General features: G+C 42.5%; 1 protein-coding gene across 3 annotated transcripts; it reads left to right on the forward strand.

Annotated features, from left to right (window-relative positions):
- The first annotated feature begins 835 nt into the window (after positions 1–835).
- Positions 836–26,099, forward strand: radil (Ras association and DIL domains). Of its 3 annotated transcripts, XR_011105412.1 has the most exons (22): positions 836–1,121; positions 3,171–3,276; positions 3,591–3,705; positions 4,762–5,266; positions 7,883–7,990; positions 8,531–8,646; positions 8,757–8,933; positions 9,022–9,769; positions 10,452–10,582; positions 11,370–11,407; positions 11,640–11,791; positions 11,985–12,097; positions 12,359–12,475; positions 13,962–14,085; positions 17,166–17,338; positions 17,812–17,962; positions 18,933–19,159; positions 19,700–20,060; positions 21,628–21,680; positions 23,459–23,598; positions 23,818–23,981; positions 24,091–26,099. XR_011105412.1 is itself a non-coding variant. In XM_068737407.1 (21 exons), exons 3-21 carry the CDS (start codon positions 3,622–3,624, stop codon positions 23,915–23,917), a joined length of 3,618 nt encoding a protein of 1,205 aa, XP_068593508.1. In that variant the 5' UTR covers positions 836–1,121; positions 3,171–3,276; positions 3,591–3,621; the 3' UTR covers positions 23,918–26,099. The 3 variants fall into 3 exon arrangements, 2 of the variants coding, with proteins under 2 accessions (XP_068593508.1, XP_068593509.1); XM_068737407.1 differs by having other exon boundaries at positions 23,818–26,099; XM_068737408.1 differs by lacking the exons at positions 836–1,121; positions 3,171–3,276; positions 7,883–7,990 and having other exon boundaries at positions 3,592–3,705; positions 23,818–26,099.
- The last annotated feature ends 3 nt before the right edge of the window (positions 26,100–26,102 follow it).

Below are 26,102 nucleotides of genomic sequence, written 5' to 3' on the forward strand. Positions count from 1 at the left end.
ATTTGATAAGATTTATAATCATATTCCTCTTAATTGAAATGGAATTGATTGATGTTAAAACACATTACTGTTATTGATATAAAACCACAAGAATGTGGAGAGAAGGGAATCTATAATTTAAGGTATTCATTCTTGAACATTCCCCCATTTTCCAGTTAATGAATGAAACAGTGAAATGTGACTTCCATATATTTAATATACGTTATATATGTCTTTCATATATGGTAGTACTGAAAATGATATAAATAACCAAAATATAAATAAAGGTAGGTTCCAATTAAAGAGTGATTAGAATAGTATGATTACATTACATTTCCTGCTACATTATGAAATTAGTAATCATATGTATAAATGCAAACAAACTATAGGCCTACAACCATGACATTTTTAAATAAAAACGTTTACATTTACATTTTATAATAATTATCTTATTGGATTGCTTCACATTTACATGGCTATGCTACATATATATATATATATATATATATATTATTTATATATATATATTATTATTATTTATTTCATGAAATAAATAACTGTTATATGAATATATATATATATATATATATATATATATATATAAATAAATAACTGTTATATGAATATATATATATATATATATTCATATAACAGTTATTTATTTCATGATTTGATTTATTTAATATAAACTATTTGGATCCCCACTGCCTCCATGTCGTGCCTGTACCGCGGGTGTCCGCCAGGCGGCGGTGTGTCTGCACACTCGGGTGCCAGAGCAGGTGCGCCGAGGTGAGGCGGCGCGGAGAGCTCGGCTGTTTCCGTCGCGGCCCGACAGTGAACCGCTGTGGATGGGGGAATGCGGTTTGCCGGAGGCAGCAGGCATTGCTGGACACTCGGCGGAGATGTGCGCACAGAAACAGGAGCCCTCAGCGGTTGGCTGTCGTCCAAGTTAACGGGCTGTTTTTTGGGGGGGTTAAGTGTGTGGCAGCCACGGACGGCTGGGTGTCGCTCGTTGGGTGTTTTTTTTCCCACCCCCCTCCTCCCTTATTATTCCGGGGATTTTCTATTTTGTAGGAGAGACGGAATGAAAGAGAAGCCAAGAAGGATTCCCCAGCACTATGGAGCCACGCAATGCAGGCAGCGTGAGTACTAACGCAACAGACACCCAGGAGAGCCCCCAGGGGACTGGGCTAGTCGATGCTGGAATCACACAACTTTTCCAGGATCTATTTTATTTCGCTACATTACGCGCAGACGCGCCACAGTTTTCTTTCTTTCTTTTCTTTTTTTTCATACCACCCTCGCAGTTAAACATTTCATTGTTGTTGAGTGTTGTTCACGTGTCGACACATGCGTTCCCGCTAATTGATTATTAATTGCGTGTGTGAGATGAGCTCGACTACAATCATCAGACACACCTGCGGACCGCGTGAGGCCGGCTCGTTCGCTTTTAGCGCCGCGCCTGACGACTCATCTGCGGATTAATTTCGGAGGATTTTCTCCTGCCTTTTGTTGCTCCGGCGGTTGCTACTGACGACCACTGAACCCAAAGTCGTAAACAGACGGACGGACACCAAATGCACCGCAGACCCGTGTAGTCACAAGTTCTGTATATGTGTACGGAGCCTGTTTTAAATGCCAAGTTTGTTAACGCAGTCCTTATTTCTGACCTTCTGGCAGTCTAGACAAGGACAGACGGCGAACGGAAAAAGGTGTAGAAGTTGAAGTGTGTGTGTGTGTGTGTGTGTGTGACACGATTATTCAATGTAACACTACATCCTGGGGCCACGAAACACAACCCAGCAATGCAACAAATGTAGGCCTCCGTCTATCCCAGTTTGTGGTGTGGACACAGGACGGGTCTGCTGGTCCCAGGATTGAGTTAACTGCGGCCAAGTAGCCAGATTACTGTGGATTAGCAGGCATTTAAAATAGTCACGTTATCCCACCAGTGCCTGCAGAGTCAGCTACAACAACACCTTTTAGGCTTCCTGCCAAATATTTGCTGAAAGGAAATGATATATATATACACAGCATAAGTGGATAACGTTCATGAGGTGCTGCTTTCATCTGGTGACATATCTGCTGCTACACTGGCTGTAAAATGCCCAGTGGCTTCCTGATGTATAACCTGCAAGAAAGATCTTCATCGGTCAAAAGAGGTCATGCAAAGCAAAGGAGTGAAGCGTGACTCACCCTCTGCGGGGACACGGACTGGAAACGCACCTGTTCATATGAGACAGAAACGCATGACCTGCATGCAGAATTCATAGTTTAAAAAAAAAAATCCTTTTCAATCAAAGGTTTATTCGATCAGTGGCATCAAGTTTGAGATTATTCACGAGATGGATGGGAGGGAAAACACAGCCAGTACACTTTTTAAGAGAAACAATGCAATGAGAAACTGGAAAATGCATAAAATGTATAATATTAGAGTTTAAATGAGTGGCTAGACATACAACAAATGGTGAATGCAACAAAATGTAAATGTGGTCGTTTTGGACTGTTTGATCCGACAAAACAAGCAATCTGAAGAAAGCAGTCGCCTTGGGCTCTGGGAACCCTTGATGGGCATTTTCAACTACTTTCTGTAGTTTTAGAAACAAATTATTAAATGAATTTATCAGAAAAACAATTGGAAAAAAAAATCAGTAAAGACAAATTGGAAAAAAACGAATTTGTGGATTTAAAAACAGCAAATTAGCTTTCCATTTTCTAAAGATCTTTTTAGTGGTATATTAAACACTGGATTTGAATGCCATAGTTTCCGTTGTCGGTAATTATCAACCCTCGTTTTGATTTTAAGACTTAGTGGTGGTTTCTAAAAGATAAGATGAGACGCTGAGGTTAAATTCATCCAGTGACCTCAAAGTCAGTATGTGAATATACAATGCTATTCTACTACAGACACAATGGGAATTAAAAAAAAAAAGTTGGTTTCTCTACAGAAATCTACTCTTTATCTGCAGGTTTTGCCCAGAACTCAGATAATTATATGATGTTTTAATTGACTCTGGTGTGAAAAAGCTGAGCTCTATGAAAGAAATCATTAAAAAGCTCAAAGCCACAGCGATATATATCTAAATCCTAAAGGATCATGAAGAGAAGTTGACCTCAACGATCCAGAGGTCAGCAGGAACTCTTCAGTATTTACATCGGCGGTTTTATTTATTTTATTTTTGCTTCTCCAGTGTGAAAGGTGACAGTGAAATGAAAAGCGTCTGACCCTCAACTGTATCGTTCTACCTGCTGCTGCTGCTGCCGCACATCGGAGTGACGAAACGTAACGGCATCACGGTAACGGCCACACGAACACACACACACACACACACACACACACACACACACACACACACACACACACAGTGTTTCCTGTTTGTCATTGTCTCTTTATGGTGAAAACATTCCACATAGATTTAGGGGAGATTTTCTTTGCCTTCCAGATCTACAAATGTTTCACAAGTAAGTGTCAGACGTAGCTGTGAGTCCATCATCACCTTTTAATGCATGGACTTTTTTTGCCTGTGAGCTTTTGAGTGTGTGTGTGAATAGTTGAAGCCTTCACGATGGGCTCAAGTCGAATATTTAAAATGTGTTTTCTCGCTCACCAGTTGTGGAGTTTGTGAAGCCAACAGCAGCACCATGTTCTACGGTTCTTCCTCTGGGGCCAGTATGTCCCTACCGTCCAAGAGCCGCCTGAAACGCCAGAGCAGGACCTTCACCCAGGTACACACACACACACACACACACACACACACACACACACACACACACACACACACACACACACACACGCTGCCATTTCAGTCTTTCAATCTCTAGAGGTCCATCTAAATTTTACAAAAAGGTCAAATTAAATGGAAACAAACACACTCTAGCAAATGTTCATACAGTTATTGGTGAAGCGCTTGGCTCTGCACTATATCTAACAATACCGTTCCCTTAAAGGGCCACTTCACCCAAATTACACAAAATAAACAAACATATATCCTCAGTCGTCTCTATTGGTATCCCGCCACGTAGAACATTTTGGCTTTCTTTGCTGAGGTTGTGTTATGTAATATCGATTGTTCAGTATAAACGTGATTCGGTTTTGGGTTGCTGTTACATTTTTAGCCTCTAGAAAGGAGCATGACTCTAGGACATGACAATGTTAATGTCACTCAGAAGCCCCACTAGTCCTGACTGAAATATCTGAAATATCATCCCTGCCAGTACCGTCATCAAGTCCAAATTGTAATTTGTCCAAAACGTTTTGGCGAGCATAGTTAACGTTGAATAGTCCCAACGTCCTGAGGGTCAAGAAAAGATGTGAAGGAGAATTCATAAGGACCATAATAATGCTGAGACAATTGCAACTGAACTTAAATTAGGTCACATAATTGTGTGATGTTGTTGATGCGGGTGGCATTGGTGGTACTGCTGCAAGGAATTGTGGGACGGCATTGTCTCCTTTTTCTTTCTTCAAAGGAGATATGAAAGGAAGTGTTGAAGCACCTTTTCCTAAGCATTTAGGGAATTCCACCAGCTCTTATCATGGCTGCCACTTAGATACCTTTGTGTCATTTAGCTCAAAGCTGTGATGGGGTACAGCCTTATAGTTGATAGCTTTGCTGAAGACTCTTCGCTTTGTTTAAATGTAATTTTCCAACAATTTTATGCCTCAAAATATGTTGTTTGTGATTTTGTTGAACCGATCCTTCAATAAACAATGAAAGAAACGCATGCTGTCTGCGCTACAGTGGGCCTAATGTGCATTCAGTATTGTTTGTCTGTCACCAGGTCCTGTACCGTACTCTGAGTTACAGAGACCGTGTCCCAGTGGAAACCGGAACAAACACCCGTGGGGACCGCCGCTCGACGACTGAACCCCCAGAGCGACCGACGGACGACCCGGCCGAACTCTCCACGCAGAGCTCGGCCCCCGGGGTGCTGAAGATTTTCGGAGATGAAATTTGTGCCGGTGCCAACTACAAGAGCGTCCTGGCCACCCCGCGCTCCAGTGCGCAGGAGCTGGTCAAAGAGGCCCTCGAGCGCTACTCTCTGAACAAGAACGCGGCCCACTCTTACGTCCTGTGCGACGTGATCGGCCGCTTGGAGGGGGGAGGCGGGATCGGAGGAGGGGGGTGGCGGACTGAATGCTTGCGTGCGCTGGGGGACAATGAAAAGCCTCTGTTGCTGCAGGAGCTTTGGAAACCCAGAGAAGGACACGCTCGCAGATTTGAGCTGCGCAGGAGAGCAGAGGTGGAGGAATTCAACGCCAAGGAGAAGGACACCATCACTGCTGGTGAGGACACACACACACATAAAGATAGACAGGTACACACACAGACGCACACACACAGCAGCTGGTCTGATTCCCTTCCTTTCTTGACATGTCAAACTCAGCAGAAAAGCACAGCTCGTTACCTCCGTGTGTGTGTGTGTGTGTGTGTGTGTGTGTGTGTGTGTGTGTGTGTGTGTGTGTGTGTGGATGCAGAATAAGATCTTTCGTCACAGTTATCCTGCAGAGAAGATGTTGTTCTTGGGTGATAACCAGTGGGGTTTTTTTTTTTGGTCATGTGGTAATGCTGTTCTCTAAAGACAGGATTTAATTTAAATAGCAAACTGCATGATATAAGCATAAGGCATACATGAGTACATTTTCAAATACATGTTTATACAAAAGAATATCATACAATAACATTCAGTATGGATTAAAAATGCACACAAAGCGCATGTGCGATTGAGCACTTAAAGAAAAACACACACACACAAAACAGTGCAGAGGAAATGCATGGACAGCTGGTCGATTGATTGAGTGAAAGCTGAATCCTCTGCGGCCGGAGGTGTGGATGGGTGTGAGCGCCCGAGTGTTTTTATGAATGACACATTTCCTACTACAGACACGATATCCTGTACCGTCACACCTGACCTGTGTACACTCAACTGATGTTGAAGGTTCCGGCAGAGATTCACTCTGTTCTGTAGATAGATTTCAATAGATAATGTGTAAACAAACTGCACAAACTCTGTTGTGAAGCTACTGTTATGACTGCAATGCAGTAACATGAATCTGTGTGTGTGTGTGTGTGTGTGTGTGTGTGTGTGTGTGTGTGTGTGTGTGTGTGTGTGTGTGTGTGTGTGTGTGTGTGTGTGTGTGTGAACCATGAAGTGACCTTTCATGTAGATTGGTTTACTGATGATAGATGAAAAGTTTGCCATTCTCACACACACACACACACACACACACATGCATACACTCCCCCTGTGCATCCCGTTGAAGACATTTAGAAACACCTAGTTAGTGTTCCACAGTATTCAGAGAGATAGTATTTTCAGCCTTCACTTTGCGTTTCTCACGAAGCATGCCAGGGTTTACTGGTTGCTATGTCAACTCGTGTGGCAGCCAGAGAGTCAGTCAACAATCTTTTTATTTATTTATTTATTTATTTTAATTGTTGCACGGTACAGCTGTTGTACACTTTTTGGACAGGACACAAGACGATATTAACCAACCCTGTAAAAGCCATGAAAAAGGATACGGTTGGTGCTATTCTAATGTTTTCTAATGGTCAACAATTCAAATGAAAAGACCACAACCCTTGATGTGTTGGAGCATCTCTCAAGGCTGTCTGACCTACTCTGTATCACATATCATATAGTTTTAAAAAAGGCCATTAAGTGCCTGTATTTGTGCATAGAATTGGCACATTAAATCTGCTCACTTCTCTGTCCCTATTTATGTGTGTATATAAACACACACTGGGAAGCCCCTATCCACTGTTTTTTTTTTGTTTTTTTTTAATTGGTAATTTCCTACAACAGCTGCTCACTGTAGATTTTACATTACTCCAAAACTAAATGGTGCATTTTGGTGGGGACTATTTTCAACCAGGGATTAATAAGCATTTTGTGTGCTTGTGGGTATTTACAGCAGGACAGACTAAAAATAAACTGCAGCGGTCATTGTGATAAAGGAACATGCCAGGTGTTTGAACACAGCTTTTATTATGATCAATTTGTTGTCAATTTTTTCATTTACATTTTATGTATCTATCACAATAAGAAAAATAAAGATCATCACCGGTCTTCTCTATGCAAAAGCATTCCTCACTGTGCTTGGAGACATTTCAGTAACACAAATATAATCACAGCAAAGAATGTCTTTTGAGATAGAACTGCTTTATTAACGTATACATACTAACACAAATATTTTCATTTTCACACTAACCTTTTCTCCTTTGTGTTATAGTGTTTAGAGAAGTCACACACACACCCTGGATTCTCTCTCTCTTCACTTCTGTCTTTCACCTGTTTTTTCCTCCCCTGGTGTATGTGCGAGCGTGCATGCACATGTGTGAACTGTGTGTATTCTTACACACACTTTATGACTTCGAGATAGCACTTTAAAGGTACTGTAGGATTAATTAATTACATTAATTACATGAACATATCACAGCCAAATGAATTGGAATATCAACCCTCAGTCATGCAATCTACATTCCCGACTCTGCTGGTTTTAATTGTTATTAAATCAAGGACAAAAACACCCAAATCGACCTCTATGAAAACACCAAGTGGATTATAGGTGCTGTAGATTAAAATGAAAAAATGCTGCTGTTGCTTGACATCGACTGTGATATCTTAATAATTTGACAGTGATATGTTAGAGGGGGAAATCCTGTACCTCATACCTTTAACTGTATCTCTCCTTACTAACTGCTGATGTTACTCACTAGAGGCACCACAGGCTCTTGCTCCACAGTGCATGTGCGCCTTGTGGTGTGCGGATGATGTGTATGGTGTGTATGGGGGTTATTCTGTGCTTGGTGTTTTGGTTGAGGGGGTGTTTTCTCAGCCTCCTCCTCCCCCCCCCCCCCCCCCCCCCCCCCTCTCCCTAACCCCTCCCACCCTGTTGTAGGGCCCAAAACCTCCCAATTCCTGGCGGCTCTAATGGGTCGGTCCGGGCTGGGCAAACACAGGAGCTCCCCCCTGCGGTCTGGTCGAGTGGTACAGTCCAGCTCTAAAGGTGGGGACTGGCCTCAGGTAGGGTGGCTGTCAGTCATTGCCATGGAGTCCACCTCTACCTGCGTTGTCACCAGCGCCACCCGCCATTACCAGTGATTCAACCAGTGTGTGTGTGTGTGTGTGTGTGTGCGTGTGCAGAGCCATCGCATGGCCACAAGTTAACGTCATGAGGAGTTGCTCAGTTCACCTCTCATCAGGTTCAGTGTTACGTGTGCTGCTCCATCCAGCACCATTTACTTCATCTGACCGGTTTGTTTACGTTTCCACTCAGCTCACACATCACTGTTGATGCACTTATGTGCTGTACTTTACCCAGACTTCACTCATGAGTCACACATACATGCTAACAACGCACATGTCACGTTTCAGCACACTTTCTTCTTCTTCTCCACTTTCCCTCTGTGTCCTCAACCTCCTCTTCTCCCTGCTCTGCCTCTCCCTTTTGATCCTTTTTTGTATTGTTCTCCACCTGTTCTCCCTCTTGCTATTCTCCCTCCCTCCTTGTTTCTCTCTCTTACTCCTCCTCTCTGCCTCCCTGTAGATATTAACGCTCAGGCCCGTAAGCTCCAGAGGAACAGGGCGAAGGGGACGCTGACCCTGCCCCGATCCAGCAACTCATCCTTCTGCCGAAGCCTCAGCGAGACCAGCCTCAACCAGGTGGGGCCCCTCGCACTGAAGCTCAGTCAGGGTAATTGAGTGTCATAAATCATGGAACTGTTGGCAATGAAGTCCTGGATGCATGTGTGTTTCTGTGCGTGGGTCTGCAGCTGGGAGTGGGAGATGAGCCCAAGCGTTATTACTCCACCCTGCCAGGGCCCTTAAGGGGTCGGGAACGTGAGGCGGCCTCCAGCGGCCGGAGGAAAGAGGAGGGGAATCAGGGAGGGGTGAGGCACTCGCTTTACCAGTCCCCGCACCTCCTGCTGCTACAGGGATACAATCGGCAGGTGAGGAAAGGGAAGAGGGTCATGCGTTGTGTTAAGAGATGTCCAAAAATGTCAGCTGATGTGATGTTATTTGTGCCGTGTGTGGCAGGACTGCTTGGTGTACCTGCTGAACCGAGAGCAGCACACAGTCGGTCAGGAGACTCCATCCGCTCGCCCCAACATCTGCCTCTTCTCTCCTGACATCCTGCCGCTCCACTGCCGCCTGCGCCGAGTCCCTGCGCCCCGCCGCCATGCCGCCAACAACAACAACAAGGGAGAGGAGCCGGGGGAGAGCCAGCGGTCCTGTGTTGCTGTCGAGCCGGTGCTCCACGCCACAGTTCTGGTGAACTTTTCTCGCTGCGAGCGCTCCACCACGCTGCGACACGGCGACCTGCTCTCCTTCGGAGCGCATTACATCTTCCTGTACAAGGACCCCACGGGCGCTAAGCCATTGCCTGCGCAGACCTTGGCACGCCTTCGCTCCCTGGGGCAGCTTTACGATGCAGGGGTGGAGGAGGGAGAGGGCGGCGCTCAGACCTGTAAGATGTGCGGTTCTGTGCTCAAGGACAGAGCAGCGCAGGTGTCCAGTGTTCCTGCAATCAGACGCAGCTTCAAACCTCACCTGGTGAAACCCCGCAGCGGGGGGACGGCAGCGGGAGGGCCCCATAGTTTGTCCGGAGGGGAAGGAGGAAGAGGAGGAGGGGAAGGAGGAAGAGGAGGAGGGGAAGGAGGAAGAGGAGGAGGAGGAGGAGGAGGAGGAGGAGGGGGGGGTCAGAAGAGAAGGCTGCAGCTGGACTTTGACCAGACTCATGAAGACCAGCTGTTGAACAGGATCGTGTCTCTCATCGAACCTGGAGGTCTGTGCTCTGATTTATGTTAACAATATGATAGACACTATATAAGATTTCACTTATGCAATGTTTTTTATCTCAGTGGATGTATTTTGTTGCAATTAAAATGTTATTTCACCAAAATTACAAAAAGAAATCTCACACTCCTCTAGTGGTACCTAGCATGTAGATGGTTTATATGTCCAGGTTTTGAGAAATATGCCTTTGACGACATTCAGCTGTCACCCCAATGAATGTTTTTTTTTTTTAAGTGTTTTTTTGTTTAAAAAATGTATTTATCAGGGAAAACGAGATTCACAACAATAGGGAGGCTAGAATGAGTTCTTTAATAAACAGACAAATGCACAGGCACAGTTCAATACACAGAGATTTGGGCGCAGTCGACCCTTGGTATTGAAACAAAGAGGAAACAAGGACACATGGTTAAACGCTGTTTCCTGAGAGAAACGGTCCCATGCCATTCACTATTTTTCACTCTTGTGTTTCTGTAGTTTATTTATAGTAAGTGTCCATGAAAAGCAACGTCAGAATCAGTGTCCTTGTTACTTTCGAATAATCCACAGACCTCAGTCAAGTTTTTTTTTTTTTAATCTGTGAGCTGCATAAATAGTAAGAAACCACTAGAGGTAGGTGAGAAAATGTATGCTTTTATAACTTTGGTTAACTGAACCTTTAAACTCCTTCCCAGGAGACGACCATAAGCTGACACCTGCCTACCTGCTGTGTCTGTGCATTCAACACTCGGCTTCAACCTTCCCACCTGGGAGTTTTGGAAAACTGCTGCTCAAGATTGTCCGACGAATCCAGACCATCGCATGGGTCAGTGCCTGTCTGTCTGTTTATCTAGCCTGTCTCTTTAACTGTCTCTCTCTCTCTCTATCTGTCTGCCTCTCTCTGTGTTTAACTGTCTCTCTGTGGCCGTCTGTCTGTCTCTCAGTCTCTGTCTTTCTGTGTGTCTGTCTTTCTCTCTCTCTGTGTGTGTGTGTGTGTGTGTGTGTCTACCCGTCTCTGTGGTGCTTTGGTCTCTACTTAAGATGACCTCATGTGGAGAGAAACTGGTCAGCCATGTCAGGTCAGGTGAATAGTTAAACAGGGTTGCAAATCACATTTTGTACTGTATTACACACACATTCAATATTCTGTCTATACAATGAATTGCACTTTAAATATATTGAATTTGCTGTGTGCTTCTCTTCTTTTTTTGCCCTGAAAGTTGTTTTATTTTTGTAAGAATGTATAAACTTTTATTACCATTTTATTCTCAGGGTTATCTAAATTTGATCCTAAAATGGGTGTTGGGGGGGAAAAAAGGGGGAGGGTCATCTTATAAATAGAGTTAAGCCTTTATCCAGTCCAGTGAAGCACAAAGTAATTATCAACACGTGTGAGTGTGTTAGGTTTTGTAATAGTGGTATTTCTTTCTGCAGGTTAGTGATAGGGTCGTGAAGTTTGGTTCTCCTACGCACATCCTAAAAGTTTAATGAGCTCTTAATTGCTGTGTGTGTGTGTGTGTGTGTGTGTGTGTGTGTGTGTGTGTGTGTGTGTGTGTGTGTGTGTGTGTGTGTGTGTGTGTGTGTGTGTGTGTGTGTGTGTGTGTGTCTTGCAGGAGAAGACAAAGGATCTGGCTCAGAAGCAAGCTCAGCAGTGAGTATCACTTTCCAACTGAAAGAGAGCATATGTGCTCATGTACCATTTTTGAGTATGTATTTCGGTGTGTTCAGTGTGTCAGTATGTCTACCTAATGTGTTTAACCCTTCACTGTGTGTGTGTGTGTGTGTGTGTGTGTGTGTGTGTGTGTGTGTGTGTGTGTGTGTGTGTGTGTGTGTGTGTGTGTGTGTGTGTGTGTGTGTGTGTGTGTGTGTGTGTGTCCACGTAGCCAGGACCCGGGCACCCTGTCTCTGCTCAGTATCTCAGACTTGATCCCAGACCTGCAGACCATCTTCTTCTGGATGTCCAACTCCATCGAGATCCTCTACTTTATACAGCAAAGAGCACCAGCGTACACACACAGCATAGAGACACTGCAAGGTACACACACTCTCACACACACACACACACACACACACACACACACATACTCGAGGGGTGTGAATGATGAGTTTGGAAACAACTTGTCTGAAGAGTCATTACTCACACTGGCATACAGAAGACACTGATGCAGCTACATCTCTCTCTGCCTCTGCCTCTTATGTACGCCTCTATCTCTGTCATCTGTGTTTAGGCTCAAAGGAGTCGCTGCTATCTGCGACCATATCAGCCAATGAGGAGGCAATGACCATCTTGGAGGAAGTGATCATGTACACTTTCCAGCAATGTGTCTACTATATCACCAAGGTAACGCGTCACTGCTACAAAATCAAATTTTATTTTTGAAATGGGCTGGATGAACGATAACGGACGCTCATTAACACACACACACACACACACACACACACACACACACACACACACACACACACACACACAATGAATGACTACGTGGGGTCTGAATATGAATAAGTCAGAGCACTTTCATCATAATGTCTCTCTCTCTCTCTCTCTCTCTCTCTCTCTCTCTCTCTCTTCCCCCCCCCCCCCCCCCCCCCTCCTCCCTAGGCTCTTTATGTAGTGTTGCCAGGTTTGTTGGACTGTAATCCATTCCCAGTCGACAGCTCTGAGCCCTGCTGGAAAGGAGGTGTAGGGTTTCCCGAACCTATACGCAGGGTCCTGCAGGTAAGCACATGTATTGTATTGTAGTACAGTTAGGGTAGTTGGGATCATGAAAATGCAATTGATTATTAATCGTCATAATGTGTCAGAAATAGTTTTTTATAAATAGTTTTGTTTTTTGTCCACTTAACATTTTTAAATGTATATATTTGTTTTTAAATCATAATTTCAAGATCCCCACCAGACACGTTTAAAGACAAAAAAAATACTCAATCAAATAAGGTTCTTCCCCTAGACATAAAATGAGTAAAATGTACTGCTTAAAAAATCGTACAATTGCGCCTATTCCTTTTCCCCTATACAAGTCTTTTAACTCGTATTTGAAAAGTTCTATTCACATACTGTGTGTGTGTGTGTGTGTGTGTGTGTGTGTGTGTGTGTGTGTGTGTGTGTGTCCTTAAAGTCTAACAAATGTGATGAATGAATGTCTTTCCTTATAAAATATTTGCCAATTTTTAAGTATTTGAAAATCGGCAATTTTTGCCGTCCACGTTTACTAGCTCTTCTTCTTCACTGCCTCTTCTTCTTCACTGCCAGTGGTGTTCAGTATATCTTGGCACATCACTGCCAACTGTAGATCAGTGGACTAGTGTGAAACCTTTGGCAGATTTGTGTACACATGCGTGAGACGAACAAAACAAGGACTCCACTCAAAAAACAAATTCTCCATAATGCCTCTTGAGGTGAAAAACGTTTCACACTCCACAACACAACATCCAAGTGAAGTAACAATATGCAAAACTCATTTTTGAGTGGAGGGGGACTTAAATGTAATGAAAGAATTGTCAATATTCTTCATGAATATGGAGAAACCAAACATCTTATCATAGGATAGAAGAGTATTATGAACATTTTGGGGACAACAATATCCAGAAGGGAAAAATGTTCTTACATTAGTCTCAGAATCCTCAGAACTCCTACAAGAAATTAAAGAATTTCGACTTTTAAAAAAAATTCTTAAATCAGTCTTAGAATATTTTGTCATGGCCCTGTGGGAGAGAAAATGTTTCAGTATGCACACTAAGAGCAATGCCAAAATGATTTTGTTTTGATGAATTAGCAAATCTTTTCTCTGCAGAAGAGATGCATAGAAATCGCAAAATGACAAAGACTTTTATAGTATAGTAATTGTTTAATAAATAATGATAGAGAGAATATAAAATGACATATCTTATGTTTCCAAAGTGGTTTATAACATTATACAAATGAATTAGCAAATTATCAACTGCATGTGTATAAAATAACTGTCAACCTGAAGGGGAGATGATTCACTCAACGCAAGAATATTTCCATTTCAAGGATTAAAGGAGTGCAGCCATGAGTCTTTTTAGTTGGTGTAAACATCATATAGCTTCAATGAAGAGATGGAAACTGAAGATACAGAATATTTATGACATATTTGACATGGACATAAGCAGCAATGGTTGCATGTCTTTTGACAGCAACAGTATTTCTATGCTCACCTGTGCTTTAACATATCTGTGTGCAGGTGTTTCAGAATGGCCAGGAGCTTTTGCAGGGCTACCAGGTCCATCCGGAGATTCAGGCTCAGATGTTCGCTTACCTCTTCTTCTTCTCCAACGTGTCGCTGTTTAACCAGCTAATGGACAAAGGTAGGTCAAAAAGCATGCACACTCACCCTCCATTAGACCTCCCTCAGGATTTGTACAGTTGTTGGTGTGTGTGAGAGAGAGAGAGAGAGAGAGAGAGAGAGAGAGAGAGAGAGAGAGAGAGAGAGAGAGAGAGAGAGAGAGAGAGAGAGAGAGACCTTGTGTCCTTGTCAGCATTTTGACAGAGACCAACACAGATTTGTCCTCAATGCCCTTCCCCTATCTGCATTCTGTCTGCCCCCCCTTCTCCTCCTCCTTCTTGCCTTCCTTCCATCTGGCCATCAGGGGGTGAGACAAAGAAGAGTAGAGGTTGGATTGGAAGAGAGAGAGAGAGAGAGGAGGGGAGGGGGAGATGGGGAAAAGGTCAGAGTGAAGGGTAAAAGGCTGGAAGGCCACTTAGTTGTTGTGATAACCTTGCTAACAGTCTATTACCTTGTCTAAATACAGAAAGAATAGTCATTTGCCCCCCCCGGCTTTTTCCATGTGTCTGACCACCTATTACTTCCAACCTCTCCACGCCCTCCCTCTGTATCTCCAGCCACACAAACACACGTTCACGCCATACGTCTTCATTAGCCTAAGGAGACAGGAGAGATCACATGTCTGGCAGAAGGAGAAGGAGAAATACCTTTTTATATTCATGCAGAGGGCCCCCCCCCCCCCCCCCCTACATTCCTCATCTCCACCTCCCTCTCTCCATCCGTCTGGCTTTCTCCTTCTCTCCCTCGCTCCCCTTTCTGTCGCTCATTGACATTTCTCCACTGCTGGTGTCCATGGTAACAGTGAAGTGAGTTTGTGGCAGGTAACGCTGACGTTTGCACCGAGCGCTCTGCAACACTCACTCTGTTGGCTCGATTTTATGGCAACTCAGAAGGAGATGTGACGCGGTGCAGAAGCTCCTGGAGTCGTACGGTTGTGTGTTTGTACGTGTGTGTGTTAGTCTGAGAGTGTACAAAGACTTATCTGTGTTTGTAAACCGGCTGCTTTGAAGCATTATGACACTTGCTGAGAGGTTAAGTGATGTCTCGTCCGTTTACGATGCCTCACACATAGATTACTTTATGCCTAGACATAAGCCTATTACAGAGGGGTGTGTGTGTGTGTGTGTGTGTGTGTGTGTGTGTGTGTGTGTGTGTGTGTGTGTGTGTGTGTGTGTGTGTGTGTGTGTGTGTCCCCAAAACATATGGCAGAATATTTAAAAGGTTGTGTGTGTGTGTGTGTGTGTGTGTCTGCACATAATGCTGCCAGTTTATTGTCTGCCTGAAGCTCCCTGTCATGTCTAACTTGTAGAGGGAGAGATTCAGTGTTATTGAAAACTGTCAAGTGCCAAAAACTGGCATTGATCGTCAGATTAAATTCATAATGTTTACTTATGATGCCAGACAGTTCCTGATCTTACCTTAATCTCTCTATGAAGTGGGACTGATGGTTTTGGCTTCACAGACCCGACACAAGAGTACAAAGTCTCTCATAATTCTTTGACTTTAATAAATATCAAATTGGATCTTCAGTATTTCATTTAGTCAAATTTTTATACCACTGATTATATTTGGAACATTTAACATTTGAAAACTGTGGCTTCTTTTGTTGACTGAAAACAGGTTGTTTTATTGTATTAAGATTATATTTCTGAAAGTAATAGATTTTAATTAAGTCCTGTCAGGATTGACTTGAAACATAAAGGATCTGTGTTTATAGATCTTTAGTTTATAGTTTTATGTGTGTATACGCCACTTTACCCTCACTCTATGTTTTGTCTTTTGTCCTATCAATATATACATGGAGCCAGAGGTACAACGATTAGTCGATTCATTGTGTAAAGCATATTCCCTTGTTCTAGCTTGTAAAAAGAGAGGAGTTGCTGCTTTGTCTTATGCGATAGTAAACTTGAATATCTTTGGTTTTCCCACTTTTGTACAAACAAAGCAAGTTATATGAAGGTGTCTCATTGGGCTTTAGGACATTTTACGGGTCATTTTTACTATTTTCTGACATTTTAAGGACCAAACGATTCAAAAGGTAACAAAACGCATTGTTTTGGCTTCTGCACAGACACTCGGGTATTGTTAGCATAAGTCCAGTTGTTTGTCATTGTTTGTACCAAACCCCAGCAGAGGCCTGAGCTCACATTGGGGGGTTAGCCTATTTCAGAAAGCTTAAATAGGAATTATAGCTGCAGTGAGGTAATGCAACGACAGATTGACAGACTATGGGATACCATCTTGACAAATGCCAGATTTCAACTTATCGCCTGCTTAACTTCACACAAAACTTCCTTTCAGTTCTTTGATGTGTACCAGAGAAAGAAAGGATTACACAGACTGAGGAATGCGGGCTGTGTGCTGGTTTGTTGTCAGCTGAGCCCTTTTGCAGCAGTCGATTGGTATTCTGCGATGAGCAGGTGGCTGTTGCTGTTGTTTCATTAACTTTGATATCAACTTACTTAAAAATTCATGTCTGTAGTGTATAATGTATTGTTGTACAAGACAAACGCATGCAGAGAAACACAAATGCTGTCTCTATTGTAGTCTGCTTTTCTCTCAGACATGCTCACACAATAGAAATCTTCTGCAGTGCCTCTGATGAAAATATCTGTGTGTGTGTGTGTGTGTGTGTGTGTGTGTGTGTGTGTGTGTGTGTGTGTGTGTGTGTGTGTGTGTGTGTGTGTGTGAGAAACTAACATGTCATAAAAATGTAATCGTATAGTATGCCATAAAAATGTCAAACAATACATCACAGTATTGTGTATCAAAAAATGCCACAAAAAGTAATAGGTGTGTGTGTGTGTGTGTGTGTGTGTGTGTGTGTGTGTGTGTGTGTGTGTGTGTGTGTGTGTGTGTGTGTGTGTGTGTGCGCGCGCGAAACTAACATGTCATAAAAATGTAATCGTATAGTATGCCATTAAAATGTCAAACAATACATCACAGTATTGTGTATCAAAAAATGCCACAAAAAGTAACTGTGTGTGTGTGTGTGTGTGTGTGTGTGTGTGTGTGTGTGTGTGTGTGTGTGTGTGTGTGTGTGTGTGTGTGTGTGTGTGTGTGTGTGTGTGTGTGTGTGCGTGCGTGCGTGCGTGCGTGCAGGTCCATCTCGGGGTTGGTTCCAGCGCTCGAAGGTGTTGCAGATTCAGGCGTGTTTGCGGATGGTCATGGAGTGGGCAAGCAGGTCCGGTCTGGGACATCTGGCTGACAAATTCTTCACCAAACTCAACAGCACTGTGTCCATACTGGCCACTCCCCCACAGCAGCTCACACAGGTACCCCCCCCCCCCCCCCCCCCACACACACACACACACACACACACACACACATTTGCCCACAACATTATACAGGATTGCTAGCTGGCACTAATTAGGTGGCAATACTTGAAAATAAACAGGAATTACCATATTCAAATGAGTTTGAACGGACGCCATCGGTTACAAATTATTGAGATGCTTAATCCAGTAGTCTTCCAATTAGAGGGAACACAGAACAAGAAAGCTTTGATTGACGGTAATCCATTTTCTGACCGCATGTTTCCGCATCGGAAAGAACTGTTGTTCATGAAGCAAGTCACTTTGATCAGCTATTGATTATTGGGGTCTTTGAAAAGGTTTCGCCAGGATCAACTTGTTTCTGCCTGCACATTGTCTTACCTCCTGATTTGCTTAGTTGTATTAAAAAAGAGAACTTCCGATTAATGTCTCCTCTCTTTCTTTTCCTTCTTTTATTTCTTCTCTGTGTGCAGATGAGTTGGCGAGCTTTGTCCAGTGAGCACCCGGCTCTGAAGCCTGTCCAGCTGCACAGGATTCTCACCCAGTACCAGCTCACAGCAGAGATAGGCCCCGTCCCAACATGGCAACCCAGCAGCGAGGATGAAGCGTATATATACAGAACAGGTAAATGTGTCAATCTGTGGGCGCGAGAATTGACTTTACTGTGAAATGAATCATGTGTCCAGCAGTTAAACTTTTGAAGCATTTGAAAAAAAAAAAGATTTTTGAATGAGGGAGAAGAGGTAGATACATTTAAAATGTTTTTTTTTAACAAAGTAAGTAGACTTTGTGGAAAAACCATATCAGAGATGGTCAAATTACTCAGATCTTTTACTTGTAACTGGTTATGAAAAAGTCTCAATTTAATACTGATGCCTCTATAATATGAACTACATAAGTAAACAAGACTATTAGCAAGAAGATTGGCTATTTCTTTATAGTTATTCTGAATGCTTGTCATCGTTGCCACTGAGTCGGTGAAATCATGCTGGTTCACCATAAAGTCCTTCAGCTCAGACTCCCGTCCTGCATGCATTTTTACTTGATTAATAATACATTAGCATCAGCATGAACATATACTAAAAGTACCAAATGTAAATACAATATAATTATTGACACATTAAGAACTAACTATTTTATGTGTGTACATCCCTAATAATACATCATAATACATTAGTTTATTGTAATTTTTTTGATTAACCTAAGTAGTAACTAGTAACTGCTGTCAGTTAAATGTAGTTGAGTAAAAAGTTAAATATTTGTCTCATTGTATAAGAAATATAAATTATCGTAAAATGGAAATGCTCAAAACTGTACTTGGGACGTTAACATTCTTTTATGTATTTTTCTGTTCTAACAGAGCGATCCTGCTAGCATATTGAGTTTTCTTAAAACAGGAATCGGAGTTTATCTAGATTTCTGAAACCAGGATATGAACCAGACTTTGATACTCCGAAACCTAGTCATAACCAGGATATGAGTGTGCATCTAAATGGGGGAGCTTTACAGCAATCCTGGATCAGGTCTTTTATGACGCATGTGTGTGTGTGTGTGTGTATAGGTGGGTTAATAACGTCAGTTTGTGTCTGTTCAGTGGACCTCCTGGAGAGCTTTGAGAACCACCCTCCCATAGTGCTGCCCAGCGCCGGCTTCAGAGTGGACCTGGACAGCGAGTGTGTGGAAGACAGCATCTACAGACAGCTGCTCTACATCCGCCACTACCTGTGGGGGCTACGCACCAAGACGCAAACACACACCAACACTCCCAGTGTGCACACGCACTCCAATGGAACCAACACGGCTGACTGGCCCGACATTCAGGTCAGGAAACCCATACCGCATACTGTCAAATGCACACACCTAGCAGTATTCCAGGCCATGTGCCTCGGCAGCTGTGGCCGTTGAGGAGTTCCTCATAATCCCATAAATGAAAGACAAAAACCCTCTACTCCAGCCAACCCACATACACATACACATACTCACTCACAGAAACCTAGACATGGTTAAATCATGGTTAATCTGATTAGTCTTTAGGCTGTCTAATTAGTGGGAACGGCTGACTAGACCATAATCCCTAGTGTTACTGCACCCTCATATGTACACATATATATATATATACACGCACACAGAAATGCACACATTCTAAAATATTCTAAATGGTGAATTATTCCAATTAAAAATTACTAAAGGGATGCATAATTATTTTATACACTGTTATCTAGGAACAAAGCTTTTTGTGCACTGCAACAAGAAAACTTTTTCACAAGTGAAAGATGTATTTCCCTTCTATTTCCTGATAATTGCACCCTCATTTTAGACCTCATACTGTTTCTAAAGTCTTTCTGTCCAATCCCGACACAGAGGGAGTTGTTGCCTCCGGCCCACAGCAGTCCCCGCTCTGGGGGTCCTGGGGACGAGGTGCCGGCAGAGACGGGAGAGGAGAGGGGACGGGACAGGCCTCCGGGCCAATCACACACACACAGCCTCAGAAGGAACGGCACCATCCACCACACTCGGACAGCGAATCCAGACCCGTCCTGCCTTTTGACCCCTCCCAACACCCCGCTGTACCCGGAAGGAGGAGGAGGAGGAGGAGGAGGAGGAGGAGGAGGAGGAGGAGGAGGGCATATCGTGGGCCCCAACACTCAGACTAATGGCTGCACCAGCAGAACTTTGGCAGAGTGTAAAAAGAGCAACGGACTGATCACCAACGGACTGGAGGGTAGGCTGTATACTATACAGGAGATGGGCAAAAATAACAGGAACACATGAGCAGCGTATTGGAATCCAGAATAGAAACACTACAGTTAATGGTCTTTAAAAATGACCACTGTGTAATCAACAACACGGGAAGCTTCACATAAGTAGTATTTTTTTCGAAATCACATATTGTATGGTGTTATTGTTGTTTTTGCCACTCCAAATGTGCACTTTAAACCTTGCAGTTCACATTATTAGGGATTCACCGATCTTTTTTCCAATTTGGATTTCTGATATGGTACCAGTGCCATCTTTTTCCAAAATTTGAGCTCTGTATACCTCCCTACTCATTAGACTAATTGTTATGTAAGGTAACATGAGGACAGAATTTGCTGTGGCAGTAAAAACTGCCTGAATGAATGTTTTGGATCGGCGCATCCCTACCCCATACCTTATCGGTACGCGCATAACAAACTGTGTTTCACGTGATCGTGAAGATAAAGTTGCTAGTATCACAATCAAATTTCCACTGTAACTGACCAATGTGTAAACTGTTTAGTCCCACACCCTACTGTAAGACGTTGTCTGTCTCCCTCCCTCGCTTGCTTCACTTGGTCCATTTCTGAGATAACAGGACATGGTGACATATTTTGACAACACCTGCACAGAATTGGCGCCAGTCTAAATTCACTTAAAGCTGCATTCATCAATACTGTTTATATTTATGGATTAAATGACGACAATAAATGGTGAGCGGTCACCTGTAGCAATAAACCCACAAAGAATTATCACCAACGCCGCACAAACAAAGATTTGTAGCGTCTTTTAGCTCATACATTTGGTTTAACAACACATTTAGTGTTGGATTCATAAGCTCTCCTTTTCAGCCGCCGTTGTCTGCTGCAAAAATGTTCTGATTAACCCAATGTACGCTACCTGCCGATCCCTAAATGACTTAGAAACTAGCCGGACTAGAATTTCAGAGCCAAAATGAGAGCTAATATTAAACTAACATTCAACACAAGTCCTGGAACACGGCTCCAATTGGAGATAATGTTGCTTCCTGTATGCTTGATGTGCAAGTAGGCAATTGTTTGCGAACATGTTAATAATAACAACTTAATAAGGTGATTGTACTGTATCAGAGGTTCTTCTGTCCCCAAGAGACCAAAAATGTCTGAATGTAGCATTCAATTTGCACTACTTTTTAGTTGAAAAGCTGAAAGGCATCGGTCAGCTCTGTGCCTCACAGCAGTAGCTCCCCTGTGCAGTTTTTACAGTGCAGTGAGTGTGACATCTGCAGGTTCTAGTCAGAAGCACATGTGTGTCAGATTAGCTTTGTAGCATGTAGCATGTGTGTCAGTATCTGTGTGTGTGTCTTCTGCACAGAAATACCTCTTATGTTTGTCCAACCCCATAGCAAGTGTGTGTGTGTGTGTGTGTGTGTGTGTGTGTGTTTGTGTGGTTTTTTTTGTGTATTTGGGTGTCCGTGTCCTCTGCAGGGTGTATTAGTGGGTGTGAGTTTCCTTTCCCTGTGTCCTCCCTTGGCGCCCCTCCCCTTCCTGATGACTTGTGTGTGGTGTTTGTAGTGGAACTGGACAAGGGACCCTACGGACTGGGCATGGGACTCATAGACGGCCTGGTGAGTGGATGGATGTTTAAAAACACATTTGACATTTTATCTTACCTGTTACTTAAGGTTTCAGCAGTGTGTTTCTGTCTTTGGTTTACTACTTTTGAAGAATAAGTTCAAAACACATATGTGTGTGTATATATGTATATATGTTTTAGCATGAGATAAAAAAGTGATTGAATAGTATGCCATATATATGTCATAATAGTCATAGTAAAGCATGAGAAAATAAGAAGTTAAAGGATAGTATGCCATTAACGTATAAAAAAAAAAATCATAGTATAGTTTGTCAAACGAATGTCATACTATAGTATGTCGAAAAAAGTTGAAGAAAAGTAATTATATACTATGTTGGAAAAAAAGTGGTAGCATAGTATGTCGAAAGAAATCATAAAAAGTTATGGTATAGTATGTTGAAAAAAGGTCATAGTTTAGTATGTCATTAAAAAGTCATAGTATAGTCTGTCGAAAAAAAAATCATAGTCATAGTATAGTAAGCCAAAAATGCATAGTATAGTGTCTAAAAATGTCATAAAAAAAGTAATAGTATAGTTAAGGTAAAAAAGACTTTGCACAGTTTGTTGAAAATAGTCAGAGATAGCGTAGTACATCAAAAAAAAGTTTACTTTTTCGAAGAAAGATCACAGGAATGTCATAATAAAGTATGTTGAAAACAAGTCCTAGTATAAGTCATGTTGTGGTCTGACTCTAGGACATGGACAAGTTAGGGAAGCACACGCAATCTTTTATTTAAAAGAAAAGATATTTCTTTAACAAAGGTTTATTAATTTTACCAAATGTAACAAATGGTACTGACAGGGAAACATCCCATCAAAGTAAGAGAGGCATATAAAGACATAAAGTATACAGCTAATTAAAAGTCCAACATAGCACAAAGTGGTGCCAGGAGGGGAAAAAAAGACCACAAATCCCAGGATAGGGAGAGTCTCATAGACTGGAACCATTAGCCAGCTGCCTCCACATCCTTGAAGGAATCCAGCTCCAACCAACCAGGTACACTGAAAGATACGACAAGACAGTAACACACACACACACACACACACACACACACACACACACACACACACACACACACACACACACACACACACACACACACACACACACACACACACACACACACACACACGAGCCTTGGCAGAGATCGTGGGGACGTTATATGCAACATTTCCAAAAAAGTCATAATATAATAATCCAAAAAAAGTCATAGCTAAGCATGTTGAAAAAAAACATAGTATAGTGTACTGAAAAAAAGTTATAGTATCAAAAAAATGTCTTTCGTATTTCCAAAAAAGGTCGAAATAAAGGTTGAAAATAAATCATTGTATAGTATGTCTAAAAAAGTAATTGTAAAAGATTAATAAAAAGGTCACAAGTTTGTCAAAAAGTGTTACTATAGTATGTTTTTTTTTAACTATTTGTATTTGAAAAAAGGTCATGGTAAAGTGTGTTGAAAAGTATACTTTTAGTAGTAGTAGTAGTAGTAGTAGTAGTAGTAGTAGTATAGTATCCTGAAAAAGTCGGAGTGTATTACGACCATAAACGAGCCATAAAGTTATATTGAGAGGCAATCACAATGTAATCAAACTCACATTCAAACTGCTTCTTTAGTGTCATGTAGACGTTTTAACGCCCATATACTGAGGACCAAAAACAGTGGCCAAGTACTTTAATTCTCCGCAGTATAACTTCATTCATCAATCAGCTGTGTCCATCAGATGCTCACCTAAATAATGGAAGCACTAAAACACTTCTCCCCTCTGCAGCACACTCCCCTCAACGCTCCAGGCATTTACATCCGGACTCTGATCCCCGACGGACCGGCTGCCTCCGACGGCAGACTGAGGATCGGAGATCGCATCCTGGCTGTGAACGGGACCAGTCTGATCGGAGCAGACTACCAGAGGTACAAAGGACGCTTCAGTGGTGCTTAAGCCAATTGATTACTTTGATTGATTGGTGCCCAGACAGTCATCCTTACTCTGTCTCTGCTGAGCTTCACGTAACTGGACTCTCTCTCTCTCTCTCTCTCTCTCTCTCTCTCTCTCTCTCTCTCTCTCTCTCTCTCTCTCTCTCTCTCTCTCTCTCTCTCTCTCTCTCTCTCCCCCCTGTATGCTCCTTGCAGTGCGGTGGATCTGATTCGTCTGGGAGGAGGTCGTCTGCGCTTCCTGGTGGCCAAGTCCGACCCCGATGTCTCGGAGAAGATCAGTGCCTCCTCCTGCTGATCACCTCTGAGCGACTGCTGCTCCCCCGCACAACACACAGGACCGGAGAGACAAACGTGTGCACGTACGTACGCACGCACGCAGCATGAATTATGAATGTGAAACCTAGCGTCAGCACAGCACAAAGCCAAGCGATCAAACTGGAGATAACGCTCCGTGACTCCACTCCACAGCTGCCAGACCTGCTTCCCTCATGCTGACTCCCACTGGGGTTTTGTGTGACAGACAGAATCTGTAACCCACCGCGGCATCAAAGGGAATATGCTGCGAGGAAAAGTTGCCTAATTAATCAGCGTTTGAGGCAGGCGAGGTCTAACCAGCCACAGTACGCAGACCGATGTGGTTTAAAGCACAGTAGATTGTAGGCTTCTAATTTCCCTTCAGTCGGTGCTCTGAGCATGTGCGCACATTGGACTTTTTTTTTTTTTTTTTTCCCCACCTGTATTTTAGAAAATGTATTAGTAATTCAGTCATTAAGTAGCATGGTAAAATAGCTACCCAGCTCTCAGACAAAGGGACTCTGAAACTGTCTGCAAAATGCTTTTTTTTGGAATCGTGAAGTACAAACAGAGGAAACCCACAGTGAACGCCGGATGTTTTACACGGTGCTTTTAAAGTGTTGTACGTTTTATAATTCTGTTTGATGGCAAATCACGAAGCGTCATCACTGTCCGCTCAACAGACTACAGCATTGCGTCTGAATGTTGACTTTTGTACTGGAGAGTGGGCGACAGAGGAAGGAAGAAACTCGAGACCTACGAACCCGGCTCTCGCGTTTCACTTTGAACCTCATCGCTGGACTTTATACCTCTACTGGAATAAGAGATGAGCTCTCGAGGCTTCACATACACAGGGGATGTGCAGCTGTTGTGGGAACATTGTTTATTAATTACTGGATCATCAAGACAACGTGCTTCACTCCAGAGTTTCTGATGCACAACCCCTGTGTGTACAAACCTCCCTGTCGTTGTGAATATATAATCTACGTATCTGGTTATGAGGTGTAAATAGTAGTTTGTAAATATGTAACACTTGGTCACATATTGTTTGGACATTTAAAAAAAGAAACTGCATTTAGGGAATTAATCATTTTTGGTCAATATATTCTTTACTAAACACTGAAACCTTCTGATGGGAAGAAATATAACTATTTTCTGGAATGACAGAAATATAGTTATAGTTCTTTTTCTAAATGTTATTAATTTATTGAAGTACTATGAACAGGAATCAAACTGTTACTGCTCACACAGGTTGTTAGCTGCATTTTGGTTGTTTTTTTGTTTTTTTTTTGGGGGGGGGGGGGGAGACTACACCCAAATTACAAACCTTTTTTACTGCTTGTGGTGTCTAGCTGTGCTCCGCTTGTTGTTCACAGTATTGTCAAATTACATTTAACAGCAGTTGTCTTTCCAGACAGTGTCTCAGTGTCTCTGGATGATCTATTGACTTCACTGTGGTTTTTAAAAGGACTACTTCTTTGATATAAAGTAGTCCCGAGGAAGACTATTCACCTGTGAGGTCTGTGGATTATCTGGAGAAACTGGGACATTTTTTTCTGAAAGATGTTGCTGGTTATTTTTTTTGAAGTAACTTTTCTTTGCTGTGAGAAAACAAACAGGATTTATTTCACCACAAGTGTATATTAGGGTGGCGGCATATCAAAACCAAAACTATAAGCAGGCGAACATGTTTTCATGTAATTTGGCTGCACTGACTCTTTAAAAGAGTTCCAGCTAGAACAATACCATTTAATGAAGGCCAAAGCTTGGCTCACTACAGTTAATCATTAAGTCTGTAAAATGTTTCAATAATTTAGAAAAATGCCCAGCTTGTCCGTCCAAAGGTCCAACACCAAAATATGATGTTTACAAGTATTTAGAAGTTAAACAAGCCAATATTTGTGTCTGACTGATCAGAACTAATTGACTAATCCTTTCAGCATTATTGTTACACTGTTTGGTTTGATTTTGATTTCTTGTGAATCACTCTGAACGGTTCGCTCCACTTTTGATTCTGTTAGGTTTTTTTTTTTTTGCAGTAACAAAACTTTATTTTTGTGAGTTTTAAAATTTGTATGAAAATGATCTCATGCATGTCTATTCTTCCTGGTCATTATTTATACTGTTGTGACAATGATGGTACCTAAAAATAAAGATGGTTGGATACCTGCATTTGTCACCAAATG

The sequence above is a fragment of the Cebidichthys violaceus genome, unplaced genomic scaffold, assembly GCF_023349555.1.
Source record: "Cebidichthys violaceus isolate CVI_PGR_0920_01 unplaced genomic scaffold, fCebVio1.0.p SCAF_79, whole genome shotgun sequence".
In the NCBI taxonomy this organism is placed as follows: Eukaryota; Metazoa; Chordata; class Actinopteri; order Perciformes; family Stichaeidae; genus Cebidichthys; species Cebidichthys violaceus.

Excerpts from the sequence above, each read along its gene's own strand:
- radil (XM_068737407.1), top strand. The coding sequence starts at position 3,622 with ATGTTCTACGGTTCTTCCTCTGGGGCCAGTATGTCCCTACCGTCCAAG. Across the intron at positions 5,267-7,882 it reads GAAGGACACCATCACTGCTG|GGCCCAAAACCTCCCAATTC; the intron begins GTGAGGACACAC and ends ACCCTGTTGTAG. Across the intron at positions 20,061-21,627 it reads GATCACCAACGGACTGGAGG|TGGAACTGGACAAGGGACCC; the intron begins GTAGGCTGTATA and ends TGGTGTTTGTAG.